The sequence below is a fragment of the Panthera pardus genome, unplaced genomic scaffold (assembly GCF_024362965.1).
Source record: "Panthera pardus isolate Hobbes unplaced genomic scaffold, ASM2436296v1 HiC_scaffold_18, whole genome shotgun sequence".
Taxonomy (NCBI): Eukaryota; Metazoa; Chordata; class Mammalia; order Carnivora; family Felidae; genus Panthera; species Panthera pardus.
Genome location: NW_026526743.1, coordinates 34,096,420 through 34,119,526, shown reverse-complemented (window position 1 = coordinate 34,119,526; position 23,107 = coordinate 34,096,420). Strand labels below are relative to the sequence as shown.

At 55.6% G+C, this 23,107-nt stretch overlaps 1 protein-coding gene and 1 long non-coding RNA gene across 4 annotated transcripts in view; one reads left to right on the top strand and one right to left on the bottom strand.

Annotated features, from left to right (window-relative positions):
* Window positions 1-232: 232 nt before the first annotated feature.
* On the top strand, window positions 233-5,819 carry LOC128778044 (uncharacterized). Its single transcript, XR_008423377.1, has 2 exons — window positions 233-1,343; window positions 1,890-5,819. It is a non-coding gene; the product is annotated as an uncharacterized LOC128778044 (long non-coding RNA).
* The window catches only part of CPNE2 (copine 2), a 48,008-nt gene continuing 27,970 nt past the window's right edge, over window positions 3,070-23,107 (bottom strand). For 2 of the 3 annotated variants that reach the window (XM_053906137.1, XM_019455858.2), the window contains 7 exons: window positions 22,956-23,015; window positions 21,005-21,138; window positions 18,574-18,628; window positions 13,375-13,426; window positions 11,874-12,007; window positions 4,954-5,190; window positions 3,070-3,635 (listed from right to left, as the gene is read on the bottom strand). In XM_053906137.1, coding sequence (XP_053762112.1) covers window positions 3,528-3,635; window positions 4,954-5,190; window positions 11,874-12,007; window positions 13,375-13,426; window positions 18,574-18,628; window positions 21,005-21,138; window positions 22,956-23,015 — 780 coding nt within the window. In that variant the 3' untranslated portion in view covers window positions 3,070-3,527. Of the gene's footprint in view, window positions 3,636-4,953; window positions 5,191-8,860; window positions 9,092-11,873; window positions 12,008-13,374; window positions 13,427-18,573; window positions 18,629-21,004; window positions 21,139-22,955; window positions 23,016-23,107 lie in introns of those variants that run through there. The other variant, XR_008423376.1, reaches the window with a different exon arrangement.

Below are 23,107 nucleotides of genomic sequence, written 5' to 3'. Positions count from 1 at the left end.
ATGAAGGGTCGTCATCATGATCTGGTCGTCAAAGCTCCAACCACCAGCTTCTGCTGTATGCTTCCCTCTCAGCTAAATGTTAATTGCTTAGGCACACCCGGTTCCTTGGCTCGGGTGTCCTATTCGTGGGTATATGGCTCAGCTGTTGTCTTAAGCCCCTTCCAGAAAAACAAAAAGGAGAGCTTAGTGGTGGTGCACCATTATTTGGACTTGAGCGTCCAAATCAAGCGTTGTCTTGATTTCCTGGCGTGCCCAGCCTACTTACACGTAACAGTATGGAATGTAAGTTCTACTTGGTGGGAGGCTAGAATCTTGGCAACTTCGTTGTAGTCACAGGGTGAACACAAGAAGCCAGTTGCACATTCGTGCCTTAGTGACGCTGGCAAGAGCTGGCATTTTGCTCCCTTACCTGCTGGAGCTATGGTTTAGGGAGAAGGGGAGTGTCCCAGCAGTGACAGGCAGAATGTGGCCCAGCATTAGCATTTCACAGAGGAGAAGGACAGCAAAACCCAGAGACAGCCACTACTCTGAGCTGTTGGCTGGATTCCACCCTTACTGTTTTAGTAACAGGCATGTCATTATGCCTTGTGTGGATTTGTTTCATTCATTCATTGTATACCGAGAGGCTGCTATGTGTGTGCCAGGCACTGGTTGGGACGTTTGTGGACCATTTTTGTGGACTGTAATATCTTTCATCCTAAAAGTCCCACGAAGCAGCCCTTCTCTACATTTTATAGAGAAAATCGAAACTCGTAGTGGTTCTATGACTTGCCTGTGACTGCACAGTTAGGTGACAGAACCAGAATTTGAATTGGAGCCTTTAACTCTGTGGTGTCAGTGAAAATTTTAAACAAATGCTAGTGCCCAGGCCTCAGCAGCAGTGATTCAAGGATGGAGGGGTCTTTTAGATTTTGAAGTTCACTTTTTAGCTTGCTATCCATGTACCAAGAATCAAGTACCAGCATCACCGAAGCTCAATTTGTATAATTGACATTAGTTTCGGGTGTGCAGTTTATTCAGTACTTGTGTATATTGCTAAATGGTCTTTTTATTTTTCCTTGTGATGAGAGCCTTTAAGATCTAGGCTCTTGGCAACTTTCAGATATAATACAGTATTATCAACTATAGCCACCATGCTTTACGTTACACCCTCAGAACTTATTTATTTTGGCTTGTTGTTTTTTGTTTTTGTGCGCCTGGTCAGGAGTTCGGGCGCATTCCTTTCCCCTGTGAACTTGAGCCAGCTGGGAGTAGAGGGCTTGCTTGACTGATTTACTCAACCTGGGCAGAGAAGGGGAAAGAAAGCAGAGATGTCAGGGTCTGCTCCCATGTGAAGCCTGGAGGTGAGTGAAGGCTGTGGCCACCATACCTGAGGTAGGTGGTCCATAAGAGTTTGAGCTTTTGAGATGGACCCCAACATAAGGCAGGGATTCTCTCACCAATCTGGTAAATTCTTCCCATGGGGAGGTAGAAGGGAAGGGTCTGCATGAGAAGTGCCCCCCACCCCTTGCAATATACGTGTCCTGTAAGGGCCAAGGAGGGGATGTGGGGCTGGGAGGAAGAAGGCTGCCCCCCTTTAGAGACCTCTGGTCAATGATAAGTTGACAGATTAGGGGGTATATCTCAGGGGTAGAGGATTTGACTGCAGGACTTGACAGATTCTTCCAGGCTGGGTGGGTACAAACTTCCCTGGATGTGACATCCAGCTACACTCATGTCAGCTTCTGAGGAGGTGGGCAAACCAGCAGACTTGTGCTATTTAGCACGCAGTCTTACAGCTGGCATAAGCAGGAGTTAGGCATGACCCAAAGGAGGCCAATACACTAGCCCTGGGATTCCATCCGTGTTGCCAGCTGGCCCCTGGGCCATTGTGCTGTGATTTCCCAAAGGTTCTTTGGGGAGCAGAGCTCCATGCGATCCTGCAGCCCTTTCGGAAGTGAACGTGTCCCTAAAGGATATTTCGACTTTTGGTGGCCACAGAACCAGCAGGGGTATTGGAAGCTTAGAACGAAGATCTCCTTCACTCGCCCTCACCAGACAGACCTCGGTTCCCGAGCCTACCAGGTACCCAGAGGTAGGAACCTGCCTGGTGTGTGCTCTCAGGTCTAGCGGGGCCCAGGGAGAATGACCTGGGAGAGGAGGTCGAGATAACAGACCTCCCGGTTTCAGTGCAGAGGAAGGACAGGTTCATTAGCAACCGGACCAGACTCCCTTACAGAGTCAAAGGAAGTTGCAGTGGAGTCAGTAGAGGCTTTGGAATTGGCCAGATCCAGATGGAAGTTCTGGCTCTGCCTTTAATAGATTTGATTAGCTTCTCTGCTCATTTCCTCGTCTCTGAAATGGTCCTAGGCAGGGGTGATTGGAAGATTCATCAAGATTATGCCTGTAAAGCTCTTAACATGGATCCAGAAACAGCGCTTAGTATAAATGTTGGTTGTTACTGGTTACACAGAAGCCTATGGCAGGGGCTCATGGAAACTCCAAGGCCGGAGGTAGACCAGAGAAAAAGAGGAGGATGCCTGGCTAGCTTCATGAACTTGGGCCTGCGCCAGGGTGTGGCATGCCCTAGAAACCAGTGGCTGCTGTCAGCAGGGACACAAGCAGCCCTGTTTAGCGTCCTGAGGGCAGAGGCTTTCACATAGAGCAGACCACAGCCCATCCCCCGATGCCTGGAGACCAGGAAGAGGAGCTAATGGACATCAGTGACTGCTATCCTGTGTGCCCGTGTGGTGCAACTCAGAGTGTAGACAGAGGAGGAAGGAGGGGGAGGGGTCAGTGGTAGTGGCTGGGCCTAAGTACCCAGAGACTGGTGTAGGCTCTGTATGGGCTTCAGTTACTGGTGGGGCCGGGCATTGTATCCATCCACAGCTATCTAATGTGCCAAGTTCTGTGCCACTTTAACAGAGGGATTACTGTTTGTGTGGAATGTGTGCCCTGCCCCCCCCCCCCCCCTTAAGTAGAAATGATTGCACCATCTTGCTGGGCTTGTTGGGAGAAAGAGGTTTTCGTGTTTCCTTTCCCAGATCAGTGAGCCCATCAGGTCCCAGCTGAGGAAGGAGAGGACACAGGAACATCTGAAACTCCTTTATTACCCTGAGTATTACAAATAGAACACAGTCACAGTATAAAAAAACAGAGCAGGAATTAGGTGCAGGCAATGACACAAAGTATGCACTGGGGACACATTCCTTTCAGAGTCTGCAGCTAGTTACTTGGAAAAAGCCAGTTATGATTGTAAAAATTTTCTCTTTAATAACAGTAATTCCACTAAAATTATACAAAGTACATTCAATACTTAAGGGTAGGGAGGAAGCCAGTTTGGCCCGGAAGCATCATCAGTCGACTCCAACAAAGGAAGCCCAGCTGGGCTGGGGGAAGTTGGGGGTGGAGGTCCGGTTGTAAAAAAAAAAAAAAAAAAAAAAAATATGGTTAAAAAAGCCACCCACAAGGAAGCAGGGTGAGCGTGCACGTTCCTGGAGAGGGCGGGAGGCCCAGCCGGCATGCTGCGGCTGGGCACGGGCTGGCACTCAGGCAGGCTCCGAGTTGGTGGGGGGCAGGTTTTTATGCTTGAAATACTGCACAACTTGTTGGGGTAGTTCCGCCAGCACAGCTTTGGCCAACGTCTCTTTTGCCGCCTGCGGGGGGGGGGGGGGGGGGGGCGGGGGTAAGGTGGAGAGGAGAGACAGGGTTACTGGAGGAAAGTCGTGAGGGGCACCAGGCCCAGACAGCTGCTAGAGGGAGAGGGTGTCCCTGGAGGACAAGAGCGGTCTGGAGGGCCAGAGTGGTCTATAACACGCATCCCTTGTCCCGGCCCAGGCCTGAAACCCCACTGGCTAGCAGCGCTTTCCTTTATATGAAGTCTGATTCTTACCTTGAGCATTTGAGATGCCTGGGAGTAACATTTTAGGATAAATTTGTGTGTAGGAAGCTCCTGGGGAAAGAGATGGTGGAGGCGAGCTGCATAGCCTACTCCCCTGGCAGATATTTCCTGAGCACCTCCTTGGCCACCATAAATGGGCTGGGACTGGCTCACCGCTGAACACCCAGCTGCAGGCCAGGCATAGGGAGTCAGTCAGTGTCCTCAGCCTGAATGGGGAGCCAAGGCCCAGCATCGAGCCTCAGGAAGCTAATGCCCCAGAGGAAGGAGCTGGGCCATCTCAGGCAAACCCAGAGGACACTGGGCAGAGTTGTGAGCACCACTGGGTATAAAATATGCAATCGGTTCATGCTGGGACTAGTTTATAGGATCTGAGCCACAGAACCCCGAGAGGCCTTATGGCCAAGGGAACCTAGGCCCAGAGACATCAGGGACTTGCCCAAGGCCACACAGTGAGCTTCTGGGCAAATAAGAGTTGGGCCCCAGGCTGGCAGTACAGGGGTGGCATCTGAGAGACTGCTCCCTCTGGGATCCTGGTGGGCCCAACTGCCAGAGCAGTGACCTTGTGGGCAGACCTGGGGTCACCTGCAAATAGGCTCAGAGCCACCTCCAGGAACAAGGCGGGGCTACCAGTCCCCCTGTGGAGGCCATCCTAAGATGGGCCTCGTTTCTGCTGGCTGAGGTAAGGTTACCAGGAAAGCCTCTCTCACCTCTGGGCCTTTGCTCTCACACCACCACCACCCCCCCCCACCCCTGCCTGGCTTGGACCCACGGGGATAACTCCCAACTTCTGGTTCAGGACCCAGGTTAGAGGGCAGGGCTTCCATGAAACCCTGCCCTCCATGGAGCCCCAGTCTAGATCAGGCAATACCCTGTGTGTTCCTCGAGATCAGGGAAGCAAGTGCTCATGTGGTCGCGGGGCCTCCTCTCGGGGCAGGCCCTCGGGCGGGGCGCAGTCAATGGAGCGGAGGGCAGAGGAGCCTCAGGTTAGGCAGACACTCCCCAGACTTTCATCCTCACTAACTGGTTGCTGGGGTCCCGTAAGTGCCCCCTCCCCAGCCCAGGCCCACACTCACGTTGCGGAACTCTCGGAAGGGCACGAACTGCACGATATCGCGGGCGGCCTCCTCCCCCGTGTGGGAGCGCAGTGTGCGGCTGTCCCCGTCTAGGAACTCCATGGCAGCGAAGTCGGCATTGCCAACGCCCACGATGATGATGGACATGGGCAGCTTGGAAGCCTGCACCACGGCATGGCGCGTCTCCTCCATGTCACTGATGACGCCGTCGGTGATGATGAGAAGGATGAAGTATTGCTGCGGGAAGGAGACAGCAGGTGCGCTGAGGCCTCTGACCCCCGCTCCCCAGCCTCCCCCAAACCTTCGGACCCCTGGGAGGAAGGCAGCGCTCCATCGTCAACAGCTGCGTTCTTGGCAGTCAGGACCACGGCTGAGAAGGGAGACCCATGCTGGCCGACGGACTCGGGGGCCAGCCTCCCTGGCTCTGTTCCACCTGCGCAGAAACCCCCGCAGCCCGCTTGTGCCCGATCGGCACGGCTGGCCTCTGAGACGGCGCACTGGTCATGCAGGCGGGCGCTTCTGGCCCTGTGGGACTCTGCTGGTAGTAAGTGACTTGGGGTCACACGGCAGACAGCATCAAGCCATGGTGTTAATTCCGCACAGGTCTTTAAATTCCACAAACTGTACCCAGGAGGGAGTCTTGTTTGATTCTAGTGTGCCTTTAACGCCTACCATTTGCAAACCTTCCTTACCAACAGAGAGGCGGGAAGCACAGCCCTTCGGGGGACCATAGTTTCTAGCTAGACTTCACTATCAGGTCCGGTTTGTTGTGTTTATTTTTACAGTTACTCTCTACATATGGCAAGTGTAACTTTTCGCTTAGTTGGGCTACAAAGTTTCTTTATAAAATTACTTAAAAACACTAATTAGCATGGGTGATGTTGGCCATAGCATGAACTGCAAAGGGCGGGGGTGGGTAGGCGAATGAGATTCAGGAAGGCTCACTGGCTGGTCTGGGCAGAAACCCAGCATTCTAAGCAGGCTGAGACCTCAGTTTCAACTTGGCCCTGACCTTAGCACCCTCTGGCCCCTTTTTGAGGAATGTGGTTTTCCTCCTCTGTAACATAAACAGAAAAGCCCTATGTGGCCCTAATATTCGGAAGCTTTTGCCTCCTAGCCTGATCCTCCGGATTCTCAGGAGAGGAAGTAGGGGGCCCAGACTCGTCCAGGTGATTGAGGGCAGACCCAAGCCAGATCTCAGATCAGCGCCTGGCCACCTTCTCACCCAGCAAAGCCATTTGCTCCCTGGGAACATACAGAGGCCCCCTTGGATGCCCTGCTCTCCCCCTTGTACCTCACACAGTCACAGTGGGAGCAAGTGAGCCGTGTGGAGGTGTAGACACACCATCCTAAGCCCCCTGCTTCCTGTGGCTGCCGTGCAGCACAGCCTGCACTGTGCCTTTAAGAGACCAAGCCCTTGGCTGGGGATACCTGTTGCTATGGAGATGACAGCCTAGATCCCTGCAGTGGAGGGCAGCTGCTGCCCTTCCCCCTCCCCTCCCCTGCCCCCCTCCCTGGTTGGGGGCCTTATAACCCCATCTACACCCTTGTTCCCCCCCACAGCCCACCATTGCTCCAGCACCCCTTCCTTAAGTGGCCCTCTGGCCCCCCTTCCATCCTGCAGGATAGTCCAGAGCATTATTTCCCAGGCACCTAACCTGGTGGGAGGGAGGATGCCTGGCCCCCGTCAACAGGTTCACCACTGGGGGCAGGACTGGCCTCCCACCCTCCTTCCAACGACCCTCCTGGCTTTCCCCTTTCAATCGGCCGCACCTCTACACTAGGAGATTGGAGCCTGTGGCCCCCAGGCCTCCTCCTCTAAGGAAGGCCTTACAGCCTTCTTCCCAGGGAAGTGGGCGCAAATGGGGCCTGGGTTCCCGCAGGACCTCGAGTACCAACTCCCAGGGTGAAGAAGTCCCTGCTCACACGGCAACAGTGCTGGCCCTCCTCACCCTGTGCTTCCCATTTTAGAGATGGGGAGAGGGGCTGAGAGCGGTTCAGTGACTTGCTAAAGGCCTCACAGCTGGGAACGAGCACAGTGTAGGTTCAGACACCAGCCTGGCTGACTCTACAGCTGGGGCTCTTTCCACAGTGTCCTCCTCTACCACCCGCATTTTGTGGCCGAGCTTCTCCAGTAGTGGGCCCTGGCAGGGAGGCGGTTTCTGCACCCCCTCACCCCACACCGTGGGGTCAGACAGCCTTAGTGTCCAAGACAGCAGCCCAGGGAAGAGCCCAGAACCATGGCACTGGACATTAGCCCTTGCTAATGCACCAGCCCGCCATAATGCTCACGACCACGCGCTCGACCGCAGCTTCTGCCCAGCTGGGCAGGCCTTGGCAATGAACGTGCAGCTAACAAGTCCTGGGCTCCTCACCTACCCCAGGCAGAGTCAAGGTTGTCCAGGAGCCTCTTAAGCCACTACAACCCCAGGGGTCCACAGCTCCACCTCCAAGACAGAAGTGGGAGGGGGCTGTGGGAGAGGAGAATGAAGGGCAGAATCAGGAGGAGGGAGGAAGGAGGCTCTGCTGTCCCCACACAGAGCCCAGGTCTCCCCAACCCCAAGCTTTCCTACCTCCATGCTCTTCCTGGTGCCTCTCCTCCTGCCTGGCATACCCTTCCAGCCATAGCTCCAAGATCCTTCTGAGCGTCCACACCTCCATCCCAAGCAGAAAGAAGGCCCTTCTGGGCCCTGAGCTCTGCTTCCCCTGCCAGCATTACCCCTTGGGGAGGTCTCCTCTGGATGCTTCTCTCTCCCCCCACACTCTGAGGGCTCCATGCTCCAGAAACACACCAGTCAGTGTTCTAACCAAAATTAAAACCCCCACTACGACTCAGGGATGGAGTATCTTTTGCCTTTACCCAGAGATTCTTCAGGCTTCTGGAACTGTAAACAGTCACTTCCCCTAATGCACTTAATATGTGATCTGATTTGTAAAAAATCGACCATGACAGTTCCAGGCAGTCTGGGGAAGCTGCTCCCTGGCTTATTTCTGGAAGTTGGCTACAGAAGCTTCTGGTGGTGGGGGGAAATTCCTAGGATGACTGTGTCCCAGCTCCCCCCGCCACTGGGACAGCAGATACCTAGGTAGCCAACCAGGAATGGGCAAGACCCAGGGTTTATGGGCAGAGGGAAGGATGAAGGTCCCACGATAGGGTCCCACGATAGGGTCCCACGATAGGGACCCACCTGGCCCCAGCTGAACCTCTTAATACCCTTCAGTGGCTCCCCACAGCCCTCAAGAGAAAATCCAGATTCCTCACTGGCTTCCAAGGCCCTGTGGTAGCTGGCCCTCATCCATCCCCATTCACCCCTCTTACGTCAACACTCCTTCCCTTCAGTTATGTCCAAACACGGCGCCTCCTGGCCTTTGCCTATGCTGTTCCCTCTGTCTGGGGCACTCCACTCATGGCTAACCCTTAAGCATCCTCCAAGCCTGGACATCACTTTTCCAAGAAGCCTTCCCTGAGTCCCCTTAGGTCAGGCGCACCTTTATGATCCTGTACCTCCGTCACCATGGGTTTGATCACCTTGCACCCGCAGCTGGTTTCCAGGCCAGGCTCCCCACTAGACTGCAAGCTCTGGAAGGGCAGAGGCCGTGCATCACAGTCTCCCCAGTGCCGCACAAAAAACATGATCCAGGAAGACAGGCTGTGTGTGTGAACGGGAGAGGACAGGCCTGCATAGAGAGCTGCCTCCCACCACCTGCTCTCGAGTTCCTATACGTGGGTGTGCATACATCTAGGGACAGGGAAGGTGAAGCCACACCACGTATTGCCCCTAAAGCGGCTGTGCAAACGTGTCAGTTATCCGCAAATTATTTCCGTTTGCCTTGGGTCTAATTGTGCTCAGTGCCATCAAGAGGTGACCCCAGAAGATTCAGCCGCCCACATTTCTTGAGTGCTTACTGTGTGCCAGGCACTGTGCTGAGCAATTTACATGCCAAACTGGTTGAATTCTCACAGTGTTTCCATGAGGCAGCCACTGTTGCATCACCTCCATGGTACGGGTGAGGAAACAGGTTCAGAGAGCTTCGGCAACCTGCCTTGGGTCACACGGCCAGGCAAGTGGAGCAGCTGGGGTCTGAACGAGGTCGCCGGGCCTCTGGAGCCGGAGGCTGAACCATCAGGCGGCACCACCTTTGGAGCACAGTGAGATGTGGGACAGCAAGGCCAGAGGTGGAGAAGCCTGTCTATGTGGACGTCAGGGTGGGAGGGGCTGAGAGAGGCCCTCTGTCCCACTCCTGCTTAGAAGTGGCCCAGGTCACACCGGGGTGCGGGGTAGTGCTTCCATGAGGGGTGAGGGTGCCAAGAGGAGGCTGCCTCCCCAGGGTGGGAGGCCAGGGATGTGACAAAAGTGCCTGGGGTGTTGAGAAGATCAGGGGCTGGACAGAGAAAAGACCAAGTTTCCCCTCTGGGGAGCCGTCAGCAGTTATTCCCCAGGACACAAAGATCCCCTTCCTGGCCTCGCCCAGGGCCCAAGCCCCTGGCACACCCGGGACCTAGCAGACACAGGCACCTTTCCCCCCAGGACCACACGTCCTGCCCGGTCCTACCCTGGCTGCAGGGTAAGCCTGGCAAGAGCACTGGCTTCGCTCCTGCTACCATTTGCATTTCTTCCTTTTAAACAAGAGTGCGGGCCTGTTTTTCCATCCCTTTGAAAGCTGACTCAGGTGGACAACAGACTGGGGGTGACAACGGCCTGGTTCACAGACGGCAGGCCTCCAGACGGTGCAAGCCCAAGGGCTGCCTCTCGTCTGCCCTCCAACCCATTCCAGCCCTGCACCCCAGGAATGCAAAAGTAGTCCCTCCCAGGCCTTTCCCTGGTTGCGGTCTCATTCAGGTTGCCCCAGATCCTCAGGGCACCCAGGGGGGCTTTATTTCTCCCACCTCATAACGGAGAGAGGCTCAGAGCAGGAAGCGACTGGCCTCAGGGCCTCAGCCGCCAGCGGCCGGGCAGGACTGGCACTAGAGCAGACCATGCCCCCTGAGGAAGATGCCAGGACCGCCTTCCTTCTCCCCTGACCTGCATGCCGACCTCCTTCACGTTGTCCCGGCCTCTGGCGTCCTGTCTGCCTGGCCTTGCTCCTCCTGGGTGCAGGCATCGCATGATGTTGCTAATCCGAACACCACCTCCTCAAAGTAGGTCCTGTTAGTACCCCCATCGTACAAACAAGGAAACAGGCTAAGAGAGGTTACGTGATTTGCCCAAGTCACAACGAGGAAGGAGTGTGAGCGGGATTCTTCAAACCCTGGCAGCCTGATCCCAGAGCCCCCTGTGGCCTTCTGAACAACTAGACCGTGTCCTTCCGTCCTGCCCTCTCCGGGCCAGCCCTGGTGTCCTCTTTCTCGCTCTCATAACCTCCACCTCCTCCATCTTTACCACCACTCCCGAAGCCAACCTCCACCTCCCTAGTGACCAGGTAGGGCCTCACCCTCCCTTTCCCTTTAGGAGAGGCCCTGCTGGGTTCCCTCCTCCTGCCTCTCGAGTCCTGCATAGCGCCCAGTCCGAGGCAGGGCCTAGGACAAATTCATCCACCCCCCCACCCCCCCGCCATGATGCTTGAGCACCTGCCACAGGCCGGCAGGAGGTGATGGCGGACACAACAGCAGCAGCCCGGGGCCGTGGGGCTGTGAGTCATGGGGAGAGACGCACAACGGACGAGGAAATGGAGACAGCTAAACAGATGATGCTGCTGCCATCCTCGGAGTCCAAACGAGAATAAACAGAGAAGGTGGGAGAGCAACCTCAGAGGGGTGGTCAAGGCCCGCCACAGTGGGGGCATCTGAGGGGACCCTGAGGAATGGGTGGAACCGGCCGGGCAGAGTGGCACCGGGGCAAAGGCTCTGTGAGGGGAACAAGCTTGTGTGTGAGCAACAGGCATGAGGTTGGTGATAGAATCATAAAGGGAGGAAAGTGTGGGGGAAGGGTGGGAGAGGAGGTCTCTGTGGAAGGGAGGGGCCTGGAGGGGCCAGATCTGACATTTGCTGTTAAAAGGATTCCAGGCCGGAGAATGGATTGTAGGGGTCAGAGGGGTGAGGGTGTGGCTGTGATGTCAGATGACAGAAGACGGTGGCCTTGGCCATGGGAAGGAGAAGTCAAGAGAGAACCTAGGCATGGGTGCAGCTACTCTTTCTTTCCAAGGGGGAAGCCCAGAGAAGGGCAGAGGCTCATGAAGGTCCCCCGGGGGGAGTGGCCAGGCAGGAGTCAGACCGAAGTCTCCTGGGTGGCAGCCCAGGCTCCACCCCAGGGCTAGGAGCTGGGTTTCCAGCCGTGGCTTGAGCCTGACCGGTGGGCCTGGGGACAGGGCCTGGGAAGTACTACACAAGACACTGCCCTTGGGGCCGGGGGGGGGGAGAAGACTTCCCACCAGTCAAGTCAGCACAAATCCCGGTGGGGGAGGGAAGAGTGGACAAGGCGACCCTTGGTGACCCCAACACGGGCATTCGGCCTGAGGCTAGGGAGCAGGTGCCCACGATGGCCATCTGCCATGTACTCCAGATGCCACTGGCAGTGTCCGGCCAGGCCCTCGCCTCACCGCTGGGCCAGACAGTGGCCCAGAGGGTAGGTTTAGGGCCCGCAAGGACCACCATCCCTTGGTGTCCATGTATCCCAGGAATACCAAATACCCCCTGTGATCACAACCTTATTCACCACTAAGCATAAACAGAATCACTGTGTCTTTTTCAAGTCTGTGCTCCAGAAAGCCAGCACCAATCGAGTTGAGCTTGGTCCAACCCCCTTGCCAGACCTGCAGGTAAACTGAGGCACAGAAGGCAGAATATCCAGCTCCCCAGCCCTGTGGGGGCAGGTGGAGTTGGAAAGACAGGCCCCGGTCTGGCCCTCCCTCATGTCAGGCAGGGAGGGCCCAGCCAGTGCCCGCCCTCTCCCACACGTCCACGCCGGTGGCTGCCTACTCACCGTGGCTGTCTGCTGCTGTGTGGCCTGGGCTGCAAACCGAGCCACGTGGTTGACAATGGGTGAGAAGTTGGTGGGGCCGTAGAAGCGGATGTGGGGCAGGCAGGCCGAGTATGCCTGGGCGATGCCATCGACACCTGCCTCGAGGAGAAGACTGTTATCAGCAAGGTTGCCCCCCGGCCCTTCACCTACCCTCATCCCATTTGCAGACCCTACCTCTATTTCATGTTCACCCTTAATGCCCCTATGGTGGCCAGTGTAGGTCCCATGAGACTGGAAGCTCCCAGAGGGCAGGGCCAAGTATAAAGCAAAGAGTCCTGAATATGGAGTCAGGCGGACCTAAGTTCAAATCCTGCCTTGGCCCCTTCTTAGCTGAGGCAAGTTGTTTAATCTTTCTGAGCTCATGTCTTTCTTTGTCTGTCAATGGGACTGATAATCTTCACTCTTGGGCAGTTGACAAGAGGGGACCCAGCAGGCTCTTCCCAGAGAAGGAACTTGGCAGCCCAAGTCTTGAGGTCCATTCTGGACATGCTATGGCTTTGGCTGAGGGTTGCCGTGGGGAATTGAGATGCTTGCACGGCCCCTAAGAATATCCCACTGCCCGGTGGTCCTGTCCAGGAGGCCTTTGTCTGGGGAGGAGGTTGACCAACCCAATTTTGGACAAAGTCTCTAGAGACCTGCTCTAAGCGAGGCAGAGTCCAGGAACAGCAGAGGGCTACATTTTTAGCCAACACATAGATGCCCATGGCTTCTGAGTCACAGTATCATTTGCAAGCTGGTGACTTGACACCTTTCCCTTCCAAGTACAAACTGGGCCCAGCTTTGGGAACCCCCAGGGAAGGCAGGTGCTATACCCAAGCCAGATCCTAGGCTGGAAGGTCTCGTGATGGCAGGGACCACCCTCTTCCATACCCACCTGGGGCCCCCTTCCTCCTCCAATAGTTTCTCAAATGATTCTGGAGGCTTAGAAATTCCTTAGGTCAAGGGGGCAGGGGTGAGCACAGGCACCACACTCACTGCCTGCCCCTTTCTCTCCCCCTCCCCTCTGGCAACCCTCAGTCCTTGGGTGCCAAGGCTCTTCGTGGAAGGCAGGGGGAGCAGGGTGGGGTTAGGGCTGGGTCCTCCCAGCAAGGGCGGGTGGGAGGCGAGAGGCAGGTATATAATTTGCCACCCTCACCTCGTCCTGTTCTACACAGGGCTTCCTGTCAACGCTTCCCTTAATTCTCACCTGACCACCCAGTGAGGTGAGCTAAGCAGGTATCATACTCCCTGGGGCAGGTGAGGAGGCAGAGGCCCAGAGAGGTGCAGTGATCTCTCCAAGGTCACACAGCCAGGAAAGGGCAGCAGCTGGCCTTGAATCCAGGACCACCTGACTCCAACCTCCAGCTCTTCCCCATCTGTCATTATGAGCAAGCATGAGGGGGAGGGGAAGGGAGAAAAAGACAAAACCTATACTCTGCCCCTCCCTCTGCCCAGCGCAGATGCAGGTGGGCTTAGCACTCACCCGAGCAGAAGGGGTTGGTAGGGTTGAAGTTGATGGCAAACTCATGGGAGACCTGAAGTGCAGAGAAAATGTTGAGCCGGCAGCCTCCTGGCTCCAAGCCCCACCCACTGCTGGGCCAAGTCTCCCTCTGTGGGTACCTGGCTCTTCAAGCCCCATCCCCACCCCAGGTCAAGGCTATTGACACCCCCCTACATCTGCTTCCACCTTCCGGTGCTGGGGCTGAGCCACACAGAGAGGTCTGACTACCTTCACTTTGTAATGGGCACCACATCACCCCCATCTCTGTCGGCCGGTGGGGGGGGGGGGGTCCAGGCTGCTGCCTGTATCTCCTCGCCCCACCAAGATAGTTCCTGAGTGGGACAGAGAGGCTTCTGAAGGCATCTAGGTGGACTCCAGGAGCATTTGAACTGAGCCTCTGTCACAGGCCATCACTGACGGTCCACTTTGTAGGGCCCTGAGGGCTTTCCCCTGACTTAACAGCAGGAGTGCTAACAAAGGAGCCTGTGTTATGCCAGGGAGCCAAACGGGATTAGCGATTAGCGGACAGCCTGCTCAGAGCTGGACTGGGGATGAGGAAGCATAATGGGACCAGAGGAACGGGGGGGGGGGGGGGGGGCAGGGACAGCTATCACAGTTCCCCTGGGGCCCGGTCCCATTTCTCTGCCTCCAGACCCAGCCCCCAGCCCTGTGGGTTATTCTGCACACTCCTGATCCAGGAACACAGAGGAACAATAACTAGACCCCATTCGGGGCTGCGGGGGCTGCAGAACCCGGGCCTCTGATGGGGCCCTCCCCACTCTCTGTCCTGCTGCCCTCTCACAAAATCCCCACGCGGCCCCCTTCCCTACCGCATGCCACAACCCACGTTCAGAGTTTTGCAGGCATCCCCTCACTCCTGGCAATGACCCAATGGGGAAAGGCCTGTAATTACCCCATTTTCAGAAGATGAAACAGACACAGAGTGTTCTAGAAAGTTCCCAGGCTCTCACATTTACCGAAGGACAAGGTTGGGACTAGAACCAAGGTTAGGCTGCCTCCTGAACCCACTAACCTCAGAAGGCGTTCCTCTCGGTAGGCGTGCGGACAAGGACTCCATCTTGTGTCTGCACAATGACCTCCCTCGGGGCTACGTGTTCTAGCCCCCAAGGAGGTTAACGTACGCCCACATGGGAATGCAGGAGGGCTTCTTCTGATCTTTATAAAGTGGTGCACGAAGGCCCTACGTTAGCTAACCAGTAGAGAAGGCGCGCACACAGAGGGCCCCACTTTAGATAACTACCCTGTGACCTCATCACCACGCCCCTTGCTCTGTAAAAGCTGCGGCTGAAGGTTCTGCTGGCCCATCAGCAAGTTACCCTGATTTAAGCTGTGGAAACGGTAGGGAGTGGCTTGCTTCGTTTTTCCCTCTTAAAGTGACTTCTCAGTCCAGAGGATACTTTACCGACCCTCCTCCGCCTTCTAACACTCTTCCACCAGTTTTAAATTAGGAAGATGAAGAGGTCTAGGGGAATATCTGCCAGGTGAGAGCTTTAGTCTGGGCACAAACACTCCCAGACGACTCATTAGCTCCAAGACAATTAGCTCTATACAACGTGCATGTTAGAAGGCCCCCACCAAGTCCAATGTACCCATTTCACAAGTAAACAGAGGCCCAAAAAGGGGAAGCCAGGTGCCAAGGCCACACAGCAGAACAGGCCTAAGACCTGAGCCTCTCATGCGTCCAGTGGGAGTTGGAGTCCTGGCCTTGTGAGCCCTCCTGGGCCAAGAGGGGTGAGACTCAGCACGAGGAGTTCACCCCAGGTGGGCCCTATGGGTGACTGGGTGGCCTGAGAAGACACTTCCCTGTTCTGGGCAACAGCTTTTCTGTTCTTTGCTCCCTCAGCCCTAAAGGCTGGCACGGAGCCAGTCCCCTAATGACCGTCTTGGGTCCTCTCCCTACCCTGGGACCCTCTTCATCCTGACCCCAATCTGGGCTCCAGCTGTGGGGGCTGGAGGTCCTCATTGCCATGGCAACTTCATGAGCCTCTACAGAGATTAAGAGGGGGGCTTGTACCGAGGGGTTGAGAGAGGAAAATCGTTGCCAAGGAAACAGGCCTCTGTGGGCCAATGACTTCCTACAAAATCAGATTTTAGGAGATTTTAGAGACCAAGGGGGAAAGCCCCCTCCTGATAGGAATGGAGTAATATTCTGCTTTCTCGGCCACCCAGACTCTTGATTCTTCACTGCTTCCCCCCTTTCTTTGCAGGAGGGCTTGGTGGTCCAAGTGGATGGGGCTGTGGAGGTCACTCATCTAGCCCAGAGGTCCCTCAGGTCACCTAGACCAGCAGCTCCATTTTACAGGTCAAAAGACTGAGGTTCAGAATGGGTCAGGGCATGCCCAGGTGACATGAATGAGCCACAGCAGAGCTGGGACCAGATCTGGGAGACAAGCCCTCAGCAGCCCAGCCCCCTCCTATGCTTGCTGCCCTGGTTTGCCTAAGAAATGCCTGTAAACAGGACAAGTTTCCTGGAGGCCATAAGCCAGATTAGGGGCCCCTGGGGGCCTGTTGGCCACAGGTCTTTGTCCTGGGACTCCCTGCTGCCTTGTGACAATCAGTGGTTCTGTTCACCAAGCCTGGCCCGAAGTCAGTGAGTTACTTAAGAGGCTGCTCCCTGTGGCCCTGGCGGGGGCAGGGCATGGGGGAGGGAGCTGAAGGGACCCCAGAGGGACTGTCCTCTCTGAGCCTCAGTTACCCCATCCTTACAGTGGGGAGAGTCATGGACTGTGCACTTCCCCACCGCAGATCTTCGCGTGCCCTCCTATCCGCCTCATCCCTCTCTTCATCTGACCGACTCTGGCTCATTTTGAACGTCCAAGCCTTCATGTCATCTCCTCAGGAAAATGCTTCCTGAGTCCCTCCGCCACCATCCAGGGTAGGGGTCTGCTTGGGGCGCAGCTGGCCCAGCCCCAGGGAGGATCGAAGGTCCCAAGTGCACGTTCCTTCGAGCTTCTCACCCTCAGAGAACCAACACTTCTGTCTGCTCAGGCTGCTAGGCCGCCGATTCACTGTCAACAAGTTCTGCACTCCTCATGTGTGCCGGGAGCTGGGACACAGAAAGGAGGAAAGCGGGGGCCCTCCCGGACCGTGAAACCCTGGAGGGAGGCAACAAACAGGCCAACCCACACATACAGAGGCGACCATAAAGTTCTGTGAGGACAGTGCCTCTCACTGGACGAGAGGAGGGCCCCGCATGAGCTTCCTCGGGGAAGACCTCCCAGAGGGAAAGATCTCTTGGCCTCTCAGAGTGGGAAAGAGGTGAACAGGAGCAACAGGCCAGGGGAAGGCCAGGCGCAACGGCCCTGAGGTGGGGAGCAATGAAAGAAGGTTCAAGAGGCTGGGGCAAGGCCAGCTAGAATGAGAGGGAGGGAAGGGGCTGGGAGGGCCAGGCCTGGCATGTGCCCTTGCCCATCCTGGCTCCCACATCCCTCCTGGCGCCGCCGGGCCCTCCAGCCTGGCCAAGCCCGAGCCTCTCCAGAGCTGCCCTGTGACATTTCCAAGGAGGCTTTTGAGGGAGAAAACGTCTCATTCAGCCAGAGTTCTTTCAAAGCTGGCTGGTGTCCTAGCAACGGGCTCTTGCTGGGCCTGGCCGCACCAGCCCGCCCTGCCCCCAGTGGCATCACTGTCTGCCCAGAGGCCCGGCTTTGGTTCTGCAGGATCCTGCCCCCTGCACCCCCACACCGAACGGTGGCCAGGAGGCCACAGAGCCGCTCCCTAAAATCCTAGGTGAAGATGGTCCTCCCTAGAGAGGGTGGGAGGGCAATGCTCACTGGAAGCAGCGTGGGTCACAGCAGGGCAACAAGAGGGGGCACTAGCTGAGACACACGTGCAGGTTAGGAGCCCTCTGTGCCCGCAACAGCCCAGGCTTCTCACTTATGGAGAGGCAGCAGACCCTGAGAACAAATGGAAGCGTCCATTTGCCCAGCTGGAATCCAGGCTCCCTGTTGGGAACACAGCCTTGGGCAAATCACCTGAGCCTCCGTTCTTTCACCTGGAGAATGGACAGCACTCCTTCTCTTCATCCCTCCATCTGGCCCACTCTCACCCTAGCCAGTCCCCACTCAGCAGCCAGAGTGGGCCTTCAAAATGCCAACTGCTCTCTCTCTCTCAAAATAAATAAAAAATGTTTAAAAAAAATCTTTAAAAAGGGGTACCTGGGTGTCTAACTCTTGATGCTGGCTCAGGTCGTGATCTCACCGTTCGTGGGATGGAGCCCCACACTGGGTGCTGTGCTGACAGCACACGGCCTGTTTGGGATCCTCTCTCTCTCTCTCTCTGCCCCTCCCCCACTCGCTCGAGCCTGCATGCACGCTTTCTCTCTCTCAAAATAAAGACATTTTAAAAAGTCTTCAAAATGCCACCTGGATTGTAACGCTCTACATGGACCCTCCAGTGGCTGCCCATTGCTGTTTAATTAGCATTTGAGGCCCTGAATGGCCGGCCCCCCACCCTGCTAGCCATGTCTCCCTCCACCCTCCACAAAGAGGCCATCGCGGCCACCTTCTTTCAGTTCCTCCAACTTGCCCTGTCCCCCCTGCCTCCCAGACTTTGCAAAGCTGGTTCTCTCTGCTCTGAACACTCTCTCTGCCCCATCACCAACCCCAATCACTCTGCAAACTCCTTCTTGACTTAGACCATGCCTCTCCAGGAAGCCTTCCCTGCTACCCCCAGGCCAGGCTGGGGCCCTCCTCTAGGCTCCTCCCAGGCCCACGCTGCCCCATCTCAGCACTGATGACCTTCCAGTCCTGGGGGCTTCCAGAAGTATATAGATACCCCGTTCAATTTGAATTCCACATAAACAATGGATAACGTTTCAGGATAAGTATGGCTCAGGCAATATTTAGGACATAGTTATACTTTAAAAATGTGTTTATCTAAAATTCAAACTTACTGGGTATCCTGGATTTTTGTTTGCCAGATCTGGCCTCCTACTTGTCTTCTTAACCTGACCTGAATACCAGGGGTCAGAGACCATAACTGTCCCGCTCATTATAGCCTCCAGCGCCTCCGTGAGGTTCAGGCTGAGGAAAGAGTGTGAGTTTGGGGTAAATGCAGAGAACACAGGGCAGCTGGGTGGGCCTCCAGCAACTTCCAGATTCCAGAAAGGCCAGACACACAAATCCCATCTCGACCAAAAGGAAACAGTCCAGCTCCACTCACCTTCCAGTCTGGGGGTAACTGGGCCCCGAAGCCCAGAGCCGGAAACATCTTATCACTAATCAGAGACAGGAGAAGAAAACTACTGTAAGACATCAGGTCAGAGGGCTCACTGCCCCCACCCACCCCTCCCAGCTCTCACCCAGGGCTGGGCCCACTCTGCCTTGCACACCTCCAAGGACAGAAGGAAAAAGCTCACCACCTCTAGAACGAGCTCTGTGTGAATGATCTACTGAGCTCACACCCACCTCTAAGTACCTGGTGAACGTGAGGCTTGACCCTATCCACACCTGTGGCAGACATGGCTAATCAATCACAGAACTTCTAACCGGTGGGCCTGGATGCAGCTTTTAGGTCCTTCTCAAACTGGGACCTCAGGCATCCGCTAAACCACAGTCGTTACAGAAATATACTGCCTGTCTCTCAACCTCCCATTTCTGTCTGAGAAAAATTCTCCTAAATGAGAACCCTGGCTTAGTGTCAACGCCCTTCATCATCCAGCCCTAGGACCTACTCTCATCTCCTTCCAGCTGCCCTCCCTCATACCCCACTGGCCCAGCCCTGGCCACTGGCCACTAGCTGTGTCCCAAACACACGGGGCACCTCACGCTCCAATTTCAATCATGTTATATCTCCTTTTGCCCCCAGCCTGTTCCCTGTGGCAAACTCCTACTCATCCACTAAGGCCCAATTCAACGTTTTTTTTTTTGTTTTGTTTTGTTTTTTTGTTTTTTTTTTATTTATTTGTGGGACAGAGAGAGACAGAGCATGAACGGGGGAGGGACAGAGAGAGAGGGAGACACAGAATCGGAAACAGGCTCCAGGCTCTGAGCCATCAGCCCAGAGCCTGACGCGGGGCTCGAACTCACGGACCGTGAGATCGTGACCTGGCTGAAGTCGGACGCTTAACCGACTGCGCCACCCAGGTGCCCCTAAGGCCCAATTCAAATGGCCCCTTCTCTCTGTGGGTTTCCCTGAGGCCTGAGAATGCCTCTCTTTGGTGCTCCCATAGGTCCTGCCTCACATGTAAACCGCTCTCTCGGAACTCCAGGGATTCGTTCCTGGTCTTCCTCCCTGCGTGGGAACTCCCTGAGGGCAGGGATCATGTCTCACCTGTTCATTCACTGAACTTACATATTGAGGAATCCCCTGGCTGTTGTGTGAAGGACAAACTGCCAGGTACTAGGACAGAAGCAGGGAGACCAGTGAGGAGCCTACTGAAGGGGTCTGAGCGGGAAGGGATGCTGGCTTGAACAGGCTGGTAGCAGTAGGGGTGGGAGAAGGGGCTAGATTCAACTAGGTTTGGAAAGGATTTGCTGAAAGAACACTGGGGGAGATAAGGGAAGGAAAAAGTGAAGGGTTTTGGGTGAGTGGTAGTGCCTCTCACGGAGATGGGGAAGAGGGTGAGAGGGGTAGGGGCTGGGGCAGGTGCCCAGAGCTTACTGGGTCCTTCTTTGCTAAGTCCGAATGCCCATGAGGAGGCTCAGTGAAGGGACTGAGTGGGCAGCTGGATACAGGGGACTCCAGAGCAGCAACAGCAGGCTCCTCCGCCCAACCATGCAGATGGGGACTTTCACCTCCCTTGCCCTGTGGGCTATACCTCTCTTAACGTGGCCAGGGATCACAGCCCCCCACCCCCCACCCCGGACCTGGGAATCAGACACTGGTAGTAAGGCTGTCTCTCTCAAGGAGGCCAAGTGCACACAGGATTCCTGAGCCTGCTGTTGTTCCTGCCAAATCTCTGGCACCTGCACCTTCCTTCCCTGTTCCCCATGTTTTGGGTTCCTAGTCATTCTGCCCTCTGGCCTGGAGGTCCTAACAAGCACCACCTGTGGCAATGATGCCATAACCTTCAAGTGACTTCTGATCCTCCAAGGCCACACCCCCTACACAGCTTTCCTTCACTGACTTTCCACTGCCCCCCCCTCCTTAACCCAAAGATCTCCAGGAAGCATGGCCATGGGAAGAGGGCCCACACGTGCTGGCTGCTCCTTCCAAGTTCCCAGCAGGAGTGAGACTATTAGGCCATTAGGTGCCAGGCCCAGGAATCAGAATGTCTGGGTGCCAGTCCCCCTGCTCTGTGTGACTTCGGATACATTCTCGACCCCCTTCTCAAGCCTACATTTCCCCAGCTCTAAAAGGGAAAGTTGCAGCAATAGCAAACACGTTTCATTTTCCATCTTGATTCCTTTTCTTACTGGCTACTTGGGGTACCATATGGAGAAGGATTCCAGCGTGGATCTGGGCTCCGTAGGTAAGAGGTCAGCAATTGACTAGCAAAGTCTGCCGCAGGTGTGGGAAGGGGCAATAAGGCACGTCATGTGTTGGCCATTCCTAGGTTTGATGATCTTTGGGTCCCTTCCAGCTTTGATAAGCTGAGCTTCCTGGTTGGATGAAGCTGGAGCTGACCTTCATGGTCCCTCCCCAAGTTTACCTGTCATAGTCCTGAATGATCTGCCCGACAGCCCAGATGGCTGACAGATATTCGTTGGTGCCCATGGGGTTGATATAGTGCAAAGAGGAAGGGTCCAGAGGATTCCCATTGGAGGCTGTGAAGTCTATCCCAACCTGTAGCATGGGGGTAAAAAAAAAAAAAAGGCCACTCAGGGTGGTCACAGACCCTAGCTCCCTATCGCATCCCCAGGGAACAATGAGCCTGATGGGACATGGGGAGCCCACTCATCTCCCTGTGCCAACCCACCCTTCCGTAGGATGGTCTGACATCTGGAAACTGTCTGTCATTCCTTTGGTTCCAGTGCCATTTGGTTCTAGTGCCATTTGGCTCCCTATTACTCAAGCATAAAGTCTATTGCCCAGATGTGACACAAAGCCAACTCATAGTCCCAAATTCCTTTCTCCCCCTCACTGTCACTACCCACACACTCATCTGTTTCCATTTCCAGGCCTTTATTCATGAGGTTCCCTCTACCTAAAGAGCCAGGCCATCTTTTCTCCCTAATTCTCCTCCATCATTCAGGCCCAGTTTGGATCTGCTGCCCCGTGGAAGCCTTCCCAGACACCCTCTCCCCTCCCCAAGCCGCCTCCACCAAGAGGCCCCGGGACCTAGGGCTGCCTCGTACGGCAGTGCCCATCTGCCCAGAGTCAGTGCTCACTGTAGGCAAGATACGTGCCCCTGAAGCCAGGTCCGGGACTAGGCACAGAGCACCAGGGAAGATGCTCCACAGGAGCTGAGGCTGATATCTGCTCTCTCAGCCTGCAGAGAACTCCAGCCCAGCCCCCGGAGGGCTAGCAGATGAGTGGGCAAGCCTGCCTGGCAAGGGGGGATTAGGAGAGGGATCCAGGGAGAAAGATGGCCACCTTAGAACTTGGTCATCGTGGGATGGGTTTGGCATAGAGGAGGTGCTCAGTATCCATTTGTTGAATGAACACACACACACACACACGAACAGGAGAGCCCAGCCTATTGGAATGAGAGGGTAGTGGTGACCAGTGGGGTCAGAGATCAACAAGGCCAATCCCATGACCCCATATACTCATGCAGATGACCTCCCGCCCCATGGAATCTAGAGGTGGTGGTGGAGAACAGTGAGGCAAGGCAGGGAGGTGGGCAAGAGCATGGGACCCCAGCAGGACCCCTGGGCCCCAAGGTCCCCTTTGGGTGAGGAGCATAAGACCAGATGGACAGGACAAGTCTGTGGGGCCTACACTCCAGGCCACAGGCAGAGGCACAGTTCATTTACTAAATACCTACTGTGTGCCAGGCACTGAGTGATTTGCTGCGGTTGGTACAAAAACAAAACAAAATCCCTGCACTAAAGGTACTCACAGTCTGCAGAGTGGGACAAACAGGGACAAGAGAAAAAATACTTATATAATTTCAGAGTGGCAAGTGTCCTGAAAATCAAAATAGGAGAAGAGACAAGAAGGAAGCAGGAAGCATCAGGGGAGGCTTCCCTGAGGAGGTGACCTCTATGCCATGGCCTGAAGGGTGGTAGGGCAGCAGCCATGAGAAGGTTCCGGAGGAGCGTTTCAGAAAAAGGAAACAGCATATGCAAAGCCCTAGAACAGAAAGTAGCGTGGCATCTTGGAGGAACAGTGGGGTCCTGTGGGCATGGAACCGAATGAGCAAACAGGAGGGGCAGCAGAGGAGACAGGAAGGCCTTCTGACCATTGAAGAGCTTTTCCTGCTGAAGAGGTGTAACCAGCAATCCTCGGAGGGCTGGGCAACCATGCCCTGATCTCTAGCTACACTCTGACTCAGGCCCAATCACCTATGCCCTCTCCTCTGGGCCAGACACACCCTTTGCCCTGGAGAAGTCATTCCCGAAGTTTACCCATGTCCCTCCTGCTACAGTGGTGACCCAAGCCCTTAGGGAGGATCCTCACTGGGGTTGGGTGGGGTGGGGTTGGGGGGAGAGACTTACCGTGAACATGAGCTGGCAGCCTCCCAGGATGTAGTCCAGGAAGGAGTAGTCCCGGTTTATCTGGAAGGGATCAGGGGAGTCACTGGGCCCCTGCTCTGCACCTGAGGCCTGGCCCTCTACCTAGTCACAATACCCAAGGATGACCTTTGGAG